The 18,504-nt window shown below is 42.4% G+C and overlaps 2 protein-coding genes across 9 annotated transcripts in view; one reads left to right on the forward strand and one right to left on the reverse strand.

Annotated features, from left to right (window-relative positions):
* The window catches only part of LOC148349076 (uncharacterized), a 42,351-nt gene extending 25,450 nt beyond the window's left edge, over positions 1–16,901 (forward strand). For 4 of the 8 annotated variants that reach the window (XR_015847240.1, XR_015847241.1, XM_088320837.1 and 1 more), the window contains 2 exons: positions 333–391; positions 2,090–2,444. Coding sequence is in view for 5 of the 8 variants with exons in the window: in XM_088320839.1 (XP_088176965.1) it covers positions 333–391; positions 2,090–2,104 (74 nt within the window). In the remaining 3 variants the exon portion in view is untranslated. Of the gene's footprint in view, positions 1–332; positions 392–2,089; positions 2,445–16,505 lie in introns of those variants that run through there. The other 4 variants (XM_088320836.1, XM_088320838.1, XR_015847239.1 and 1 more) reach the window with 3 other exon arrangements.
* Positions 1–17,047, reverse strand: part of LOC148349075 (disks large homolog 4-like) — a 73,258-nt gene extending 56,211 nt beyond the window's left edge. The window contains exon 1 of the mRNA XM_088321665.1: positions 16,926–17,047. Within this exon, the coding sequence (XP_088177791.1) occupies positions 16,926–16,955 (30 nt within the window). The 5' untranslated portion in view covers positions 16,956–17,047. The remainder of the gene's footprint in view (positions 1–16,925) is intronic.
* Between the last annotated feature and the right edge of the window lie 1,457 nt (positions 17,048–18,504).

An 18,504-nucleotide genomic window follows, 5' to 3' on the forward strand; every position in this document is an offset into this window, starting at 1 on the left:
AGCGCCCACACACAGGCACAATGACGCATCCTCCCAACTAGTCCGGTGCTTCACTTTGTGTTCGATTTCCTTCTAAATTCTCAGGAGAGTGGATTGCCGATAATCATGCTGGCCTCTGCTCGGGCTGAAAGAACTAAGTGGTTGGTACCTCCTGGGCTGAAAAGCAGCGGAATGGAGTTCATTAAAATTTGGCCAAATTACTAACAGAGAAGTTTCTGTTTGTCAAGCGTATTTTCCTTATTAAGATGGTAATTATTAGCATGTGATTCATCTATGTGGATCTCTGTGGTCAGAATGACTCCATTGTTGCTTTTTCTTTGTCACTCCTGCAGACCTTCGTTTCCCCCTTGAGGCTGTAATCAAAACCGCTTGTGGAGTTTGTCATCTTGTGGTGAGTCCATTGAGAATTTATTGGTGTACTATGATGCCTAAACTTGTCACTGACACACATGCATGATTTATTAGCTCTGACTGTAGTTCTGTTATTATATCAACGAAGGATTAATAAAGAAATACAAGGAACAAAACTTCAAACATTATAAACTAACAATATTCTAGACCAATTTATTTTAATACTCATCCCACTTTTGAGTACTGTTAGTCACGGATCCCTAATACGAATACCACAAGGCTGACTGTAATCCCTTGCTACTTTGGTCTTTGCTGCCTCAGTGCATCATGCGTTGAAAAAATATTCCGCGATCCGTTATCCCTGATTCTTGCTTCAAGTTGGGCCAGCAGAGCAGAATTTGTACGGCTGGGCAGCTCTTCAGTCCGTTAACCCAATCAAATTTTGCTGGGCACACCGACTATCAGAAGGCACTTTTGTCGGGTAGTGTGACGTTCTGGCTCCCCTAAAATTAAATGCACCTTTGTGACAGCGATCCACTATCCCCGGTCGATGATTGCTGAGTGCAGGGGCCGGAAGAGCCCTTTTCTCTTTTTGGTTTGGGGCACTGAAGCGTGTCATTGTGGTCCACCTAAAAGGAACTGCACTGTTTTGGTCACGATCCATTATCCCCAGTCGACTATTGCTTATAGCAGGGGCCGAGACAGCAAATTTACATTGTGCGTGGCGACGGTAAAAACCCGTTCTTCCCGCCTACAATGAACAGCACCCGAGCAACCTCGATCCACCTTCCCGGTAAAGTATTCAAGAGTTCCCAGTTCAAATCCCGGCTCGTCCGTGTTACATGTCGAAGTGTCCTTGGGTAAGACACTGAACCCCTAATGCCCCCAATAAGCAGGTTGCAAGGCCGCTATTGGGAAGTCATTGACTTGAAAAGCGCTATATAAATGCAGATTATTTCATTTTTTTACTGCGGGTTTCTGGTCCTCATTTACTGTGATGAACAAGGGATTATAGCATTTTTGTTTGTGAATTCTTTCAATAATTTTTTTGTGAAAAAATAATTTCTCTGTCACTCTCTTAGTCTCTCTGTTTTTCTTCCTTTGTTGCTCTTTGTTTCTTTCTCGCTCTGTGTCTTTAAACCTCTTTTGCCCTAACTTCCTTTTTTCCTCTTCTCTCTTTTCTCTTTCTCTCTTCATACCCTTCGTGCTTTCTTCTGTCTTTTCTCTCATTCTGTCTTTCTATTTCTCTTTGGATTTCTTTCTTCCTCTCCTTCTTTTCCCCCTCTCACGACTTTTTATGTTTTGTTTCTCACGCTCTCTTACTCTCTCTTTTTCTTTCTTTGTCCTGCCCTCTCTCCTTCTCCCTCCCTCTTTCTCTTATTTCTTTATCTTCCTTTTTCTTTCTCTTTAATCTACTAGTCCGGCCCCCGACAGAATGTTTGTTCTATCGTGTGGCCCCCGAGTTAAAATGAGTTTGACACCCCTGCCTTAAAACAACACTGGTATTATCACTAATAATGATACCATGTATTGGTAATTAACCTGATGAATAGCAGATAAAAATAATTGAGGAGATGTGAAAAAGAAAAACACTGTCTATTAAACAATGCAACGAAACATAAGTTACTTTAAATACCCTCAAACAGAACACACAATTTTGTGGCCATAATTTCAACTATTGATGGATACATGTTCTCATAAACCAATCTGGATTATATTTTCTTTTTTTTCTGCCCAGATAATGAATACATGAAGGGTATACATTCCGGAATCCCCTTGAGGTTTAATCAACAAGTCGGCGGACTTAGCATGTGTGTCGTAGCAGTCTTATGGGCTCATGCACACCCACATGTATAAGGCCACGCTAATATCTGGCATGAATAAACATAGACAGCTCACACGGTGATGGCTCAACCGTTATATATAATCCTCTGATACATTTATGACTCTGGAATCCATGCGATGTGCAAACAGAGAACAACCTCGCCAATCTATGCCGACCAGAACGACTAGCTGGCGTTTAGCTAACATGCAAAACAGAAAAAGACGTCAGCGGAGATTGAGGCAGAGGAAGACGCAAACACGGAGGTGATTTTACCTACCACACATGGGCAGAGGGTAGGCAGCTTAGGGCGGCCCTTCATGAGCGAGAGACAGAGGGAAAACAACCTCCCAGACACCCGCAGCGGAGGAGGAGGAGAGGGATGGGGAGAAGGCTACGGAGGCTGGGGAAGGGTGAGGGGGGGCGTCAAAGGAAAGGCGGGATGCCGTAGTAGGCGAAAATCGAGTTTTCCTGGAAGCCCGAGATGTTGATGTTGGACATATAGGTGGGAATATAGTGCAATGGCGGCTTGCTCCAGCTGTGACTCATAAAATAACGGTTGTCGTTGCTTCACACGGAGTGAGAGGAACCAATCAGACATGGACACACACTCAAGCAGGTCTATTATTGCATTGGGTTAATCTGGACGTGTGCGTATTGTTTAGTTTTCCTCTGCACAACCTCCAGCATATTTCATTGTACGCTCTGAAAACAGAATAACGCAGTTTTCGTAAAGAGCGAACGTGTCATCTGCTACGGTTCTTTTTTTCCCCCAAAAAAATGAAAATGTGGTCGTTTTTGTTAAAATAAAAACAAAAACAAAAGACTTTTGTCATTTTGTATGAAACTGCCGGCACAAATTAACATTAAAAATAAAAATAAAAACAGCACACAACATTCTTATTTCATTTAAAACACCCCCCAGAAATGGAAGCTCTATTTTCTTAAAGAAGCAGTACAGAACGTCGTTACTCTCTGCCGCCACCTCTTGCCTTAAAGTCATGATTGCAGCCTTGGTCAGCTCATTCATGTTGCGCGTACACGTGCATGCATTTCTTAATAAACCTGTCTTTTAGGAGTTAGGGTTGGCGTTTGGACTCTACTTGAGGCAGGCCTTTTCTTGCTTTCACAATTTTCATGCTCCGCTTTACAAATAGAAATACATTTTTTTTCAATTCAATTCAATTCAAAGTGTTTATTGTCATATGCACAGTAAAGAACCACGTTTCCCTGCACAGTGAAATTCTTACTTTGCTGTCCACACAGTTGCCAGCAAAAAAGAAAATAGAAACTAAGAAAATGGTTGGCATTTCTAGAATCCCAAGAGTTAAACTTTCCGAATGATATGTGGAATGACGTATTTGAGTGATTGGTGACATCGTACAGTCACCGTGTCTGCACGTGACATGTATTTTCCTTTTCTCGAGCCGTCGGAATGTTAAGGGGTTAATAAGTTTGACTCAACTATCTGACTGTTTTGTTGACATTACCACTGTAGCGCCTTATAGTTCGGTGCGCCTTATGTATGGAAAATATAGGACAAATAAACTTTTTCAGGGATGCGCCTTATAACCCGGTGCGCCTTATAGTCGTGAAAATACGGTAATTACTTGGGTAAAATTAAGTGCATGCGAGAAAGAAGCCAGAACGAATCAGGCCTGACCCAGGTTCGGGCCCCGGGCCCAAGATCTCTATCGCTAATTAATCTCATATGGAGGGGGAGAACCATTTACACTTTCATTGACACCATAAAAGAAGGCTGCGTGCTTAACAGTCATTTAAGCAAAATGTTTTACTTTAATATTGCCTGATTATGCAACTAGACATTGTTTCTACATTTAACATTTGACATCAGACAAATGATGAATTCATTCATAGCACTCAATAAAGTACTGTCCCAGTTTCCTCCACGCTCCAAAAGTGTCCAAGGTGTGCTTGTACTTGGCTTGCCAAAAGCAAAGACTTTCACTATATATGGATACAATTGTGGCATCCACTATATATGGATGGATACAACTGTAGCATTTTTGCTGTTGGGGCAGGAAATGTCACGGAGAAATCAAACGGCACAGCAGGTTTTTTTAGCCAGTAAGTCGGAGTTTGCGTGTATCATTCCTCTCGGTACTACAAGTCCCATACTGCTTTGTAGTAAGGAAATGAAGGAACTGTGCATGCATGAGTAATTGAAAGTTGAAAGAACTAAACCAGAGGTCAACCACCTGCGGTCCAAGAGCAGCATTTGGCTCTTTAGTGCTGCCTTAGTGGCTCCTTAGAGATTTTTCATAAATGTTTGAAAATAGAAAAATATGTATTTTTGTGTGTAATGGTTTTCTTTGAAATAAGAATGAAATATTGAATGCCTAACTTTTATGCATAAATCAGGTTTTTGTTGTTTTTTAAAAATAGCTTTTGGGTTGGCTACCGCTGGACTAACTAAACCATTTGTCATGATTACTGATGTGTAGGACCTGTGCCCGCCCCTTTGGCGCCAACTGCCTCGGACTCTGATTGGCTCCCTGTCCCTATTTATGCCCACTCCTATCCGTCCCCTTGTGTCAGTCCATCTGCGAACCTCAGTTAACACTAGGCAAGCCTTTTTCGACCCTGACTCCCATATGTTTTTTTGCTCCCGTCCGGTCCCCAGCTTCGACCCGTTTTTGATCCTGACCACGTCTACTCTCCCGTCCCGGCTTTCAACCTCTTTTTACTGGCTTACAACTCGCTTACGACCCCGACCACGTTTTTGCTCTCTTGTCATGGCTACTGACTTGTTTTCCGTTCTCTCACCACGGAACCACCATTGCAATCTGAATAATCTTATTTGGACTAAAACCTTAATCGAATTTCAGGGGTATTACATAGCTTTACATAATTTGAATTTTGGAATTTGTTTATTGGATTATTGCCTGCTATTAAACGCTCCCAATGGCGGAAGATTTGGACTAGATCACAAGTGTGGAAGTAGCTAAAACTTGGCTTGAAACCGCCTTCCTCATTTGTCCTATTTTCGATCTCAGAAACTCATGGTGCTGCTAACTTGCGTACTGCAAAGCTTCATTTTACTGGTGAACTATTTATAAACTTAACACGCGTTTTAGGCTACAATAAAGTGGCTTTGCCGGATTGATCTCTTATTTTGAGGTAGCTTAGTCACCCTTCCCAAACAAGTCATGGTGCGTCATGACAATATGAAACAGAATGGAGCGTCGAGGGCCCGAATACGAAGAGAGAGAGAAAAAGTGCTGCAATCTAGTGGACCGTGTCATACCACACCGTTTACGGCTGATTGATGGATTATGACACCTTCAGAGGTTAGCCGTCGGTGACACACCAACTTCTGTTTTCCGCGTCTGTGACTCAAGACAAGCGAAGCACATCGTGACATTTCCATCTGGAAGGAAGCTCTCCTTTTAAGGAGAGTCAAAGCATTCTGCTGTAGCCAAATTTTCTTTTCTTTACTACATTCATGAGGCCGCCGCCTACACCGAGGTCAGACTCCTACCTGCACACTATGAGCTTCATATTATCAACAGCTTTCAATGGCAGGCCTCACTCTCACCAGCTCTAACACTCTCCTCGCTCCTCCTCTCTCCTCCCTTCTTTCTTTCATCTCTATTCCGTCCATGATGATACCTTGCCACGTTGTCATGGCAACAATCGGGGCCTGATTGCCTGGTTGCTAGGCAACTGACATCACCTACAAGAGGAACGCGGAGATACAAAGCCAGAGAAGAAAAAAACCCACACCAAATATGTTCACTTCCACATATTTTTTTCCTTCGTGTACTGTATGTTAGGCTTGCTCATTCATTTTTTCTTTTTTGTCTTGTCTTATTTCAGGCCGAGGCAGATATTAAACAATGTAGTTAATCAATGAAGTCAAGTTTTCGGCTTGTATTGCTATATCAAAATCACGAATTACCGTGAATTGCTAAATATGCCAACACAAATGATCTTTATGTATGAAACTAAAATTCTCTATTACGGAGAAATATTGCAACCAAGATGACACAAATTTGTCAAATTCCTCCTCATCCGGTGTCACATGTAGTTCACAAATCTACCACTAAGTGTCGTTGCGCGCTATTTTGAACATCTTGTAAAAATCATAGAGGGTTTATCTTAAAACTACTGCTGAGATCACATTTCACAAGGCCCTGATTAGTTCATGACCCTAATTGGCTTTAACCAGAATTTCAGACCAAAGCGAGTTGCCTCCAAGCTTTATTGTCTTTTTTTCCTCCATTCTAAAAATACACACTGAAAGAACTACAAAACATTAAATGATAGATACATAAAAAGTAAAATTGGGGCAGCACGGCGACGCAGTGGTTAGCGCGTGTGTGGCACAGTTCTGAGGTCATGAGATCGAACCTCCTGTGTGGAGTTTGCATGTTCTCCCTGTGCTTGCGTGGGTTTCCTCCGGGCACTCCGGTTTCCTCCCACATTCCAAAAACATGCCTGCCAGGTTAATTGGCCAGGCCATATTGTCCCTAAGTGTGAATGAGCGAGCAAATTGTCTGTCCCTGAGTGCCCAGCGACTGGCTGGCAACCAGTTCAGGGTGTCCCCTGCCCACTGCCCGAAGATAGCTGGGATGGGCTCCAGCGACCCTACTGAGGATAAGCGGTGCAGATAATGGATGGATGGATAGATAAAAGTAAAATTGAATATTAAAGGTGATGTCCATAAAAAGTAATCTACAGGCTAATGCCATCTTCTGGCTAAAAAATAACATTGCAGCCTCTGTCTAGCTGCTTCTCTTAGATGTGCATAAGTCAACTCTTTTTCATCTCTTGGAGTGGAGAGTAACTTACTGCTATACGCTGCAAATTTTATTTTATTCAATATTACTTTAAGCCAGGACATGGCAGCAGAGAGTCAAAAAGTTCAAAATTCCATGCAGCTTTATGATCGATCGTTGTGAACCTTCAGCTCCCGCTACGGCAAGCCTTCCGAACCTGACTCCCTGTTTTTTGACTCTCGTACGTTTTCCGGCTTCGACCTGTTTCCGTTTGATAATGTCTCTGCTCCTGCACCCCAGCAACCCGACCTGCTCTTCCCTCTTCGACACCGCTATCGCTCGCCAGAGAAGTGCCACTTCTGCGTCCCGAGCGACCTACCCCCCACATCCAATGTTCACTGGATCGTGGGTGCCAGCTTACGTCTCCTTCTCAATGAAACTAAGAAACTAACGCAATTGGGTTCCCGTCTCCGTTCCCGGCGCCTGACATTTAAGTCCAGATGTGACTTTTTGGATCCACCCATTTGCCAGTCAATCAATTGCACTTTCAGAATCGATGTTAGCGCTCGTGAATGCAAGCTTGCTTGTGTCCATGAACGAATATCGCATGAGCTTCCTCTCGAGGTCATTATCCCCGACACGCTTGTCTCGTGTCGTCCTACGAGCTGTTTTAGAACTCCGTGCACGAGACGGAGGCCCTAAGTGAGCGTGGAACGCTGCTGACATCAACTACATCCTATCAAATGTATAATAGATATGAAGAAGCAATAACAAGAGAGGTCTCCAAAGTGCTCTAAAGTAGGCCAGAAGGGAGTATGGAAAGCGTGGGAAGAAGATTTTATCTGCCATCCTCGCGAAAATATTGGACCCTTCCCTGAGTGAGTGCTAGGCGATTTTGGTCAGCCTCCAAACTGAAGATACTGTATCATTTGGACCCAAATCCCACAAATTAGCCAGAAATCTGAACCTCTGCCTTATAACCCTGTGCCCCTTATATGCAGCTTGAATTGGAAATGCGTTACCATATTTGTGCAATTTTGGGTCAGTCGATAATTTACCGCTGACCACAATTGTATAACAATTGTGGCAACGGGGATCAAGGCAATGGTAAACGCATCGAATCCTAACCCCCAGGCCTCCAGGGACACGGATGGTTGTCCAAAATTGCATAACATCGGTTGCAATGGGAATCTAACCCGGAAAGATCAGTGGTTCTCATTTGGTCTGACTTAGGGCGCCACGCATTTCCACCCTGATGACAAGCTGCAAGCCAAATCAAGAAAGAATTCCACTTCATAAATTCCTTAAAGCAGGAGTCAAATGATAGGTTCACCTTTAAAAAAAAAAAAAAAAGACCAGCAAAACCAAAAACAACTTCAAATACTCGCATATAAGCCTACATCACATATAAGCTTAAAACTACTTTAAAATTGCCACATACTAAAATACATTCTAGATGTTAATACAACGTATATCTAGACATCAATAATTGTTTAATCATGTAGTCATTAAAGCTAAAATAATAACATGTTTGTACTATTTACTGTACCTTCCAGCAGCGCTTCAATGGCAGACACTCGTACACCATTTTCGTATTTTGCAAACATTTTCTTCTTCAACCTGATAGTTATCACTGTTTTCCCATTTCATTCCCCTTATCACTAACTTTCTCTGGACCCATTATAAGTAGGAAAAGGAAATAAAACCAATTAAATCACAATAAAATGAGATGTGGTCCATCTCAAACAAGCCAATTAACTGAAAAGGTAGAGGAGATCGAGCAGGGCATTATCACTGTTAAGGAGTGTAATCAAACCTCAATTTTTTCCTTCTTTGCATTATTTTGCCAAGTCAAAGGGCCCTGACTGTCATGATTACCGATGTGATGTACCTGTACCCGCTCCTTTGGCACCAACTGCCTTGAACGCTGATTGGCTCCCTGTCCCTATTTAAACCCACGCCTTTCTGTCACCTGTTGTCAGTCCGTCTGTGAACCTCAGTTTACATTAGGCAAGCCTTTTTTTCGACCCTGACTCCAACATGTTTTTTGCCCCTCTCTGTCCCCCGGCCTCGACAAGTTTTTTTGATCCTGACCACCTCTACTCTCCTCTCCTGGCTTTTGACTCGTTTCCGACCCCGACCACGTTTTTGCTCTCCTGTCCTGGCTACTGATCCGTTTTCCCGTTCCCGACACCGCCATCGCTCGCCATCCCACTTCCGCGTTCAGAGTAACCTGCTTCTCGCGCCCAGCGATCACCGGAGCGTGGGTGCAACCCTTTCCTTTTTCCAATACAACTGAGAGAAACGTAACGAAAGTGGGTCCTGTCTCCGTTCTGGCCCTGACACTGAGCCATTTAAAACCGGTCCACAACCCCCTTTTTGGTTCACAGCCCACCAGTAAGGATACAGACAACACATGAAAAGGCATTAAGTCTTATCTCATTGTATGTATAGTCCTTACAAAGTTATGAAATTAATGCACAAGTACTTTTTATTTTTTGTGCAACTTTTGCGCCTTATATAAGAAAAAATGACTAATTTTGTGGGGTGCGCTTTATAATCCAGCACGCTTTATAGTGTGGAAAATACGGTAAATCCATGACGTTGCCCCAAGCTATTTTATTCCAGGAGTGTTAGGTAACGCGGCGGCCGTGTGATGCATTGATTTTCGATTCTTTTTTTTTGTCTTACGATTCTTGTGTAGTAAGCGACAGGAAAATTACATAAGCTACTTTGAAAGTCCAATGTGGCATGTAAGAGGGAAAAACTGCAAAAGAATACGTCTGAGGGATATGACCAGGGTAGATAGATAGATAGATAGATAGATTTAGATTTTTTTGTTCCTTAATAAATGGAATCAAAAATTCAAACCTGCATTTTGTATTTCTTTAGGGTGTCCCTGTGTGATATTAAAATCGGTTTGATGATCTGAACCCTTTGTGAATGATACATATGCAAAACATACAGAAATTAGGAAGCAAGTAATTTTTCACAGCACTGTAGAATAAATAAAGCATGAGTTCTATTTATCATTGTTATCCCTGTCCTGTGTCAAAGCCCGTCATCTTATTGTTTAAAAAAAAAAAAACAATCACTGCTACCACTTATTATGAACTTCCAGATTAATGTTGCATAAGTGTCTAAAACAACAAAAATGAGTCTTTGTCATCAAGCATGTTTTTTGGAGGTGAGCAAATTGAACCCAGTGTTCTGGTTTGCCCGCGTCCCTGCGTCCTAGACGCATCATTTTTGCTGGGGACGCATAGTGTCAAGTCAACGTGCGTTACCCGATTACATTTTTTTTAAACAAAGATTTACCGCACTCCAAACTTTTCGTCAGGCAGATCCGCCATTGTTGTTTTGGTCTCACGGTTCGAGTTTCTATCTGCACGCCGATCTCGGCAAACGAGATCTCGTCGTTTCGAGATTACGTCATTGTTGTGGTGGTTGTCATCGAGGGAAGGTGAAGGCTAAGTATGCCTCAGAAAAAAGTTAGTATTATGTGAAAATCAACACAAAATTGGTAATTTATTCAGTGTCAGTAATAAGTCGAAACTTAATGCAGAAACTGATAACAACAGCAATAATTCTAGCACGAAAAAACGGCGGAGAAATTCTTCAGAAGATCGCGAAGGCAAGGAAAACACGTGTGTTGAAGCCAACGAGTCGACGAAAGAAAACAAACAAAAGAATACTCTTAGCAAGGACTTTTCTGCCAAATGGACTTAATTATATTCCTGGTTACGCTATGAGGATGATAATGGATTGGACCTTGTGAAGGCATTACAACTGTGGCAGGACAGCAAACCACGAAGAATATATTAATTGGAAAATTTGAAAGGATAACCCTTTTTGTATTACCAATTAACTGTGATGATTAAAACTCCACGAATATATAGACTAATATTTCAGCAATATTATTTTGTATAATGTATAATATTGTTGTGAACTGAAAAATCTTGAAGTGATAACTGATTTGTATTACCAATAAACTGTGATGATTCGAACTGAATGAATATATAGATTTATTATTATAGATTATATATTTGTCGCCGATTTATAATGTCAACCTCGATAACACTAAATTTTGGAGACCCATAGATCTCTGATGGGACCCATAGATTTTTGAGCATGCGAGTCCCCGGGACCCATCACTTTTCACAGATAAAATGAACACTGTGAACCCCAATGAAAGCAGTTTTAGAAATTAACCACTCAAATAGCATGATAAGAATACCGCTTTTTTTCTCCTGATGAATGGCTCAAAGTGCTTTTCACGTTTTACCTTTTAGTGAAAACCTATCCTGCCTTTCTTTTGCGCTTTTACACATTTGCGCATCTCGCCAAATGAATCCATTCAGAGACGAGAGCGGCACAACCTTTTCTCAGTGACATCACGCTGACGATCTCCCGACTAAAAGCGGGCGTGGGAAGCGTTTGGAGAGGCGGCTGCCTCGTGATGTCACTCCTCGAGCGACTGTGGCGTCGCCCCCGCATGGCCGAACCTTGCGCGCAGACCCGGTGCGCATTATGTGTTGGCAAGCAAGTGGGTGTCATGATGCAGATCGCCAGTTGTCTGGTTCGGGATGGCACGGCTCACCTGCAATGCAGCCAGCTCCCATGAAAGTTTAATAAGCTCGCATTTGAAAGGATCTTTGGGTTTTTATGCCGCCGAACTGGCATATGTCAATGTGACTTATCTTCCATCGAGTAGAAGATAAAACAAGATTCCTTGCGAGGACTGGCAAGTTTTGGGTCACCCAAACAATTTTCTGTTTTCCATGTCAAGTCAAGTTATGTTTATTTTGGTTAGCTCTTAATCACAAAGAGTCTCAAAGGGCTGCACAGACCACATACTATTATGACACCATCCCATGATCTAAAACCTACATGAGGGCAAATAATACACAGATATTATCAGCATAAAATATAGGTTATTCATGTGCAGAGTTGGGTAGGGTTACTTTAACTGGATTACTTTCAATTACTTTTAGATTACTCCAATACCAAATATGCTAATAAAAGACAAAAGAAACTAAATATGAATAAAATGATGACTCACAACACGTGGTAAGCTTACTCTCCTGGCTTTGATCTCTTTGATCACCGGCAAAACTAACATAAAATGCGACAGAAACAAAATGAAAATAAATCCAAACAGCTTGCCAACATAATTTTTGCCGTTCCATGTATTCCGTTACTCCCCAAGCCTGCACAAAATGTAGTCATTTTATTCATATTTAGTTTCTTTTGTCTTTTATTAGCATATTTGGTATTGGAGTAATCCAAAAGTAATTGAAAGTAATCAAGTTAAATCAACCCTACCCAACTCTGTTTCGTGCTATAGAATAGAAGTGTGTTTTAAGTTTAGATTTAAACATTTCCACTGAGGTTGCAGATGGAATCTCAGGGGGCAGAGCATTCCACAGCACCGGGGCCCGAATGGAGAACGTTCTCGAACCTGCAGATCTCTTCTTGGCTCTTGGCGCTTTTCCATGAAAAAGACACCCTATTATTTATGAAATGAGTTGTTCAATATCTGTGTTCTGTTGCCCATATGTATCGCTTCATTTTGTTGGCCAGTCTCAGATATTACTTTTTCTTTGCCACTCTGCCTTGAAGGCCAGCGTCTCTGAGTCGCTACTTCACTGTAGATGTTGTCACTGGGGTTTTGAGGGTACTATTTAATCAAACTGTTAGTTGAGGACCTGTAAGGCGTCTATTTCTCAAACTGTAAGGTACTTGTGCTCTAGCTTGGTTATGCTCCTACTTTTATTTCTACTCTGGTTAGAGCCTGGGAGTAGTGCACACAATTGAAGGAGATCTTCAGTTTCTTGGTAATTTCTCACTTGAAATAGCCTTCATTTCTTAGATTGAAAATACACTGTTGGGTTTCATGTCAATGTTGTCTTTTTCTGGCTATTCTGAAAAGTAAATCACGCGCACAACTGTGATGCTCCAGATACTCGACCATATCAAAGGAAGGTCTATTTTATAGATTCTCTAACCAGCTAGTTTTAAGCTGTGCTAACATCATTACACAATGGTTTTCTAATCCTTTCTTTCGACTTCTGATGCAATTAGCAAACACAACATACTATTAGAACACTGGAGTGCTGGTAGATAGATAGATAGATAGATAGATACTTTGTTCATCCCCGAAGGGAAATTCACATTTCCAGCAGCATCCCTGAGCTGAGAACAATCGAGAACAATCGAAAATAACACGGGAGCTGCTGGAGTGGCTGCCATTCGTGACGGCGCCGGAAGAAAAGATTGCTGGAACTGGGGGTTTATACACAGTAATTTACCATGTTCACCAATATATGGAGTTTATTTCTGATCTGTTTCAAGTAATTTTCATTTAGTGCATTTCCTTAAAAAAATATGTACATTTCGAAGAAACGCCAAACTTTTGAACGGTAGTGTATTTAAAAGTCAAAGCCTGCAGAGAAAATCCTGTCTGCAAGAAGGTTTTGCCCTTGAGATGATCTTGATTACACACCAAAAATGATTTATTATTGTTAATTTCTTTACTTTAACGTTACTGCTCCTTGAATAATGTGTATATTTCAGTTGAGTGAATGATACAAAATTGCTATTATTATTATTTTTTCTAATTAAATTTAGCCTACTTTAGCTGAAATAGAAACGAAAGGCTACTGATGAGACTTGAATAATACTGGCCTCTTTCAATTGATTTTTAGGGTATGGGGATTATTCTACAAAATCAATGTATCTTTTTGCCTGTGCAACCTCTTTTTACACACTTCTTAACACGTGAATTCAGCATAATCTCCCTCACGATAAGAAGGAAAATCCAGTCCACAAGCAGTCCCTAAAGCTACCACTAGACACCGCTCGTGAATGCTTACCGCCAGCATCAGCTCCTCCAGTTTGAGCATGTAAACTACTATAGGTAAAAATAAAAGATTGTGATATAAAAAAGTGTACTTTCATTTAAAGTTACAGTAATTTTAATTTTAAGTGTACATTAAGTGCTTACGTATCATCAACAGTCTCTCGATCTCAAACAGGTCAACTTCCGCCAATTGCTCTTCTTATTAATGATATTAAATCCTCCTTATTACGCGATAATAAACCTTAAAAACACAGTGCAGTACCTGTATACTTTCAGCCTGACAGACTATGTAGAATACCAAGCCTATATTAGCAATCTACGATGACGATCCAGATTAAGGCCAAAATGGGGAAAGACGAGATTGGTCTTTTTAAAATAAAAATGTCCCTATATAAAAATTGTTACACGGTCAACCCAATGTAAAATGATCAAAAGAAATATAAAATAGTGTCATGATTACCGATTTGGATTACCTGTGCCCGCTCATTTGGCGCCCGCTGCTGCCGGTTATCTGATTGGCTCCCTGTCCCTTTTTAAGCCCAGTCCTGTCACTCTCCTTTTGTCAGTCTGTCTGCAAACCTCTATTGTTACAAGGCAAGCCTTTTTGACCCTGACTCCCGCCTGTCCCGTTTTTCCACCCCTTTTTCAACCTGTCCGTTCCTGATCTCCCTGTTTGTCCCGACCACGTTTTTGCTCTCCTGTCCCGGCTATCGACCTGTTTTTCCGTCCCTGACACCGCCATCTCCCGCTACGGAAGATCCATTTCCGTGTTCGGATCACGATCCGGTTGCGAGAGATACTTGCTTCCCGTGTCCAGCGAGCACCGGATCGCAGGCGCTTCCCTTCATCTTTCTATTCAATAAACTTGTGGTTGACGCTACGCATTTGGGTCCTGATTCCCACTGGTCGTGACAAAAAGGGTATAATTTTGACAACTCTTTTCTCCGCAGCACGCTTACACATTCGTTACGGTGCTCTTAATAAACTCGCATTTTATATTGTTAATATTTATATTTTTCCTGTATTTATTTAATTACTATTTGAATGTTTATTTAGTTGTCAGTTAGATGTGTTTTATAGCTATTCAGGATTCACTTTTATGCGCATGGGAGAACGGGAGCGAACCTATTAGATTTTAATTATTTCATATTTGAAAAATTTGCTGGGTACACGAGCAATTTGAGCTAGAAGCACGATCTTGGAATAAGTAATACCTCTGTATTGTACTTTTATTATCGAATAGTATTGGAATCTATTTTTTAGGTTTTCAGGAGTTTGAATTAGGTTCACTAATGCTTTTTTGGGGAATAGAGAAACCACATGTGTTTTTTTAGGGGACTCAAGCGCTTGGAATTAAAACACTTAAATGATTAAGTTGTTTCGTGGGTGCTACAAAAACTAAAGCCTTTCAAATATCTAATTAGATATTCAAATGCAGTATCATTTACTCCAATTGCGACCATGCAGGGAAAAGGTTTTAATTTTATTTGGTGGATTTTACATTTTGGGTTCATGGACACTGACCTGACATCCATCCATCCATCCATCAACTGCACCACTTATCCTCAGTAGGGTCGCGGGGGTGCTGGAGCCCATCCCAGCTATCTTCGGGCAGTGGGCAGGGGACACCCTGAACTGGTTGCCAGCCAATCGCAGGGCACACAGAGACAGACAATTATCTCGCTCATTCACACCTAGGGACAATTTGGCCCGGCCAATTCACCTGACATGCATGTTTTTGGAATGTGGGAGGAAACCAGAGTGCCCGGAGGAAACCCACACAAATACGGGGAGAACACACTCCACACAGGAGGTTCGATCTCATGACCTCAGGACTGTGCCGCACACGCGCTGACCACTGCGCCACCGTGCCGCCCCTGGACACTGACATGTTGGGGCCTTTTTAAGCAATTTACTATTTTGGGGCAGAACAGGACCTACGTGTATTTTTAAGGGTACCACCCACAAACAAAAGACTACCTTGTTTTGTGGGTGTTCCAAAAACTGAATCAGGCACAACGTTTCTGGTTCTTTCATTTGAATAAGCGACCCTAATGTTTGTCTTGATCCAACCCAAAAAGTCAATTCGTCTGTGTTTTTATAATATACTTTTGCATTGACCCATTTCCTCCAACCTGATGTATCATTTATGATAAATTTGCATATGTTGTGTCAAAAATAACTACTACTAATGCTTGAGATGATTGGTGATCTATTTACCAAATGCTCTTTTTTCTATTGTCTCCAGCTGTCTCACAATCCCTTTTGCAGAGTTTGAAGCTTCTCCAACAGCTTTTTCTCACTTTGATCAAAAGTCTGGAGAAATGTCTCTCGCTTTAGGTGTTTTTCTTTGCAGGGATTTGATGAGAGAAAAAGCCATATTTTGGTTTGATCCGTGGTAACATAGCTTAGTGGTTTCCATTCCGACTGACTGTAAAATTAACCAAAAATGTGGATGGCATCCTTTTACGTAAGAGATCCACGTTGTCAAAGACAGCCTCGCTGCGTGACTGCACCTACTTATCTATGTTTAGGTGACCAACAATCCTTGTTGCCAAGGAAACTGCCAGGCAAATGAATTTAAGCGCAAATTTATGTAATCCATCCAAACGATTCTCCCTCTCGACTGTAAGCGTTCCTGTGTCGTCACTTCCGGTCAGGACGTGCATGCAGGTGTCTCCTACTTTGAGCCTCGACACACAACTGCTTACTTTTTTTGTCATTTCAGGTTCTTTCGAGGTCAGATGGCGAGCACGTGCGCAGGTAAGGTGACGGATTAGCATGCAAAGTGGAGTAGCCTCCAGTGTAGACTCTTGCTGACTTACTGCAGTTCCAGAGTGACACAAAGCATCGCTTAAGCCCCCTCATCCCCCTCACTTTTACTATATCCACTCAGGTAGGCATCTCACAAAGCATGACACAGAGCGTGAGAGACGTGAGGGTCACGAAGAGTTACAGAAACGCAAAGTATTGCTCCCTTTATATATGTATATATACATGAAAAGACAACATAATAGAAAGTGTTGTGTAATTGAGCTACCATGGAAAAATGAGCACTTCCCTGTCTTGTGTGTACAATACAAATACAGCTGCAGCTTCCACACACATGCACACACACACTGGGCCGGAGGACCATGAAGAAGCTTACCTTTGTAGTCACAATGCAGAGGCAGTCCATGGTATTTAGTACGAAATACCGGGGTGTGTTTCAACCCCCCCAACCCCCACGACAGAGGGCTGAGACCCCTGCACCCCGCTCCCCAGCCTGCCCCACTCCTTCACTCTCACTCTGGTCCTGCCGTTCCCCCCCTTCTTTTTTCCCCCTCCTTCTGTGGATCTCCTCTTTGACTAACCGAACCAGCGAGGGAAAGCGGAGACGGAGGGAGGGGGGGACATGAGAAGGGATGGGGAGGGCCACGGGGAAACGGGGAGAGCGAGCGGAGAAAGGCAGAGGAGAGAGGGTGGTCTCGGAATTTTGTATGAGGGAGAAAGTGGAGGCGAAACGGCAAGGTGAGGGCGCATCCGCTCCTCAGGAGGTTGCGGGGGGTGAATATGGAAAGAGATGGAGTGATGATGGAGATGGTGGCGATTAAGAAAATGAGAGGGGGGAGTCACGCCGTGTAAAGGAAAAGGGGTAAAGAGAAAACAGAATAAGACAGCGGAGCAGGATGGAGGAGGAAGAAGCGAGGGAGGGGACAGCTGAGGAGAGAGAGCTGGCGAGTGGGTGTGTGCGTACCGAGCGCGTGTCATATATATATTTATTTATTTGCATGTGTGTTTGAAGACAGAAGGAATTAGACCGCAAGAAAATGCGTTGAGGAGGAGAGTGTGAATTACATATCAAGCCAAGAAGAAAACCTAACGCAAAGCAGAGCCACCTATAGAAGCTACAAAAAAACCAAGAAAGATAACACAACCACACCGAATTATTTTACTCCTCCTTATGCTTGTTAACACTCAGCAGCTGTTGCCTTGGTGCAATTGTTGCCATGGTAATAGCAAGGCATGGTGTAGGATGTGATCCATTTTGATGCTTTTCTAGGTAGATTTACATGATGTTTGCATGGCTTTTCAGAGTGCTTCTTCCACTGTATTGGGAATACGGTAAAAGGTTTGAAACATGTCCGAATAAGCACGTTTAAATAAATAATCGCCCGCACTGCTCAAGCTGTACGTGTACATATACTCAGTCGTACATGCACTCTGCCTTTAAGATGTCGGACTGTACCATCCGGTACAGTTTTTATGGGGGGACGTGTGCTTCGCTGTCTGCATCATCAGTTCTATAATTAAGCCCACACACCGGCACCACTACCCCCTTCTCACCCCCACAACGCCGAAACGGTGCTCCAGCAATCGAGCAATTCTGGATGATGAACACACGTTTGACTCCCCGGAGAGAAGCGTGCAGGGGCAATCGGATCGAAGCGCACAAGGCGAAAATGAGTGACTCCTCCGTCCACAGATGGCCACGTTCTACAGATGGCCGGCGTTATAAATACACTCACGCTTCCAGGACCAAGTTCCAGACCACGCTCGCCATCCCCTTGAAGTTCGGACCTGGTATAAAAATTAAACGAGTGAACCTCAAATGGAGGCTTCCAAACAATGAACATGCTACCAATAATTAGTTTATCAACTATGTGTTTACCCTATCTCTCGCACTATAAGGTGAAACCGCAAACATTTTATTTTGTGATATTTTTTTTCATATGTAAGGCGCACCA

The sequence above is a fragment of the Urocampus carinirostris genome, chromosome 17 (genome assembly GCF_059441175.1).
Source record: "Urocampus carinirostris isolate Australia breed hairy pipefish chromosome 17, RoL_Ucar_1.0, whole genome shotgun sequence".
Lineage (NCBI taxonomy): Eukaryota > Metazoa > Chordata > Actinopteri > Syngnathiformes > Syngnathidae > Urocampus > Urocampus carinirostris.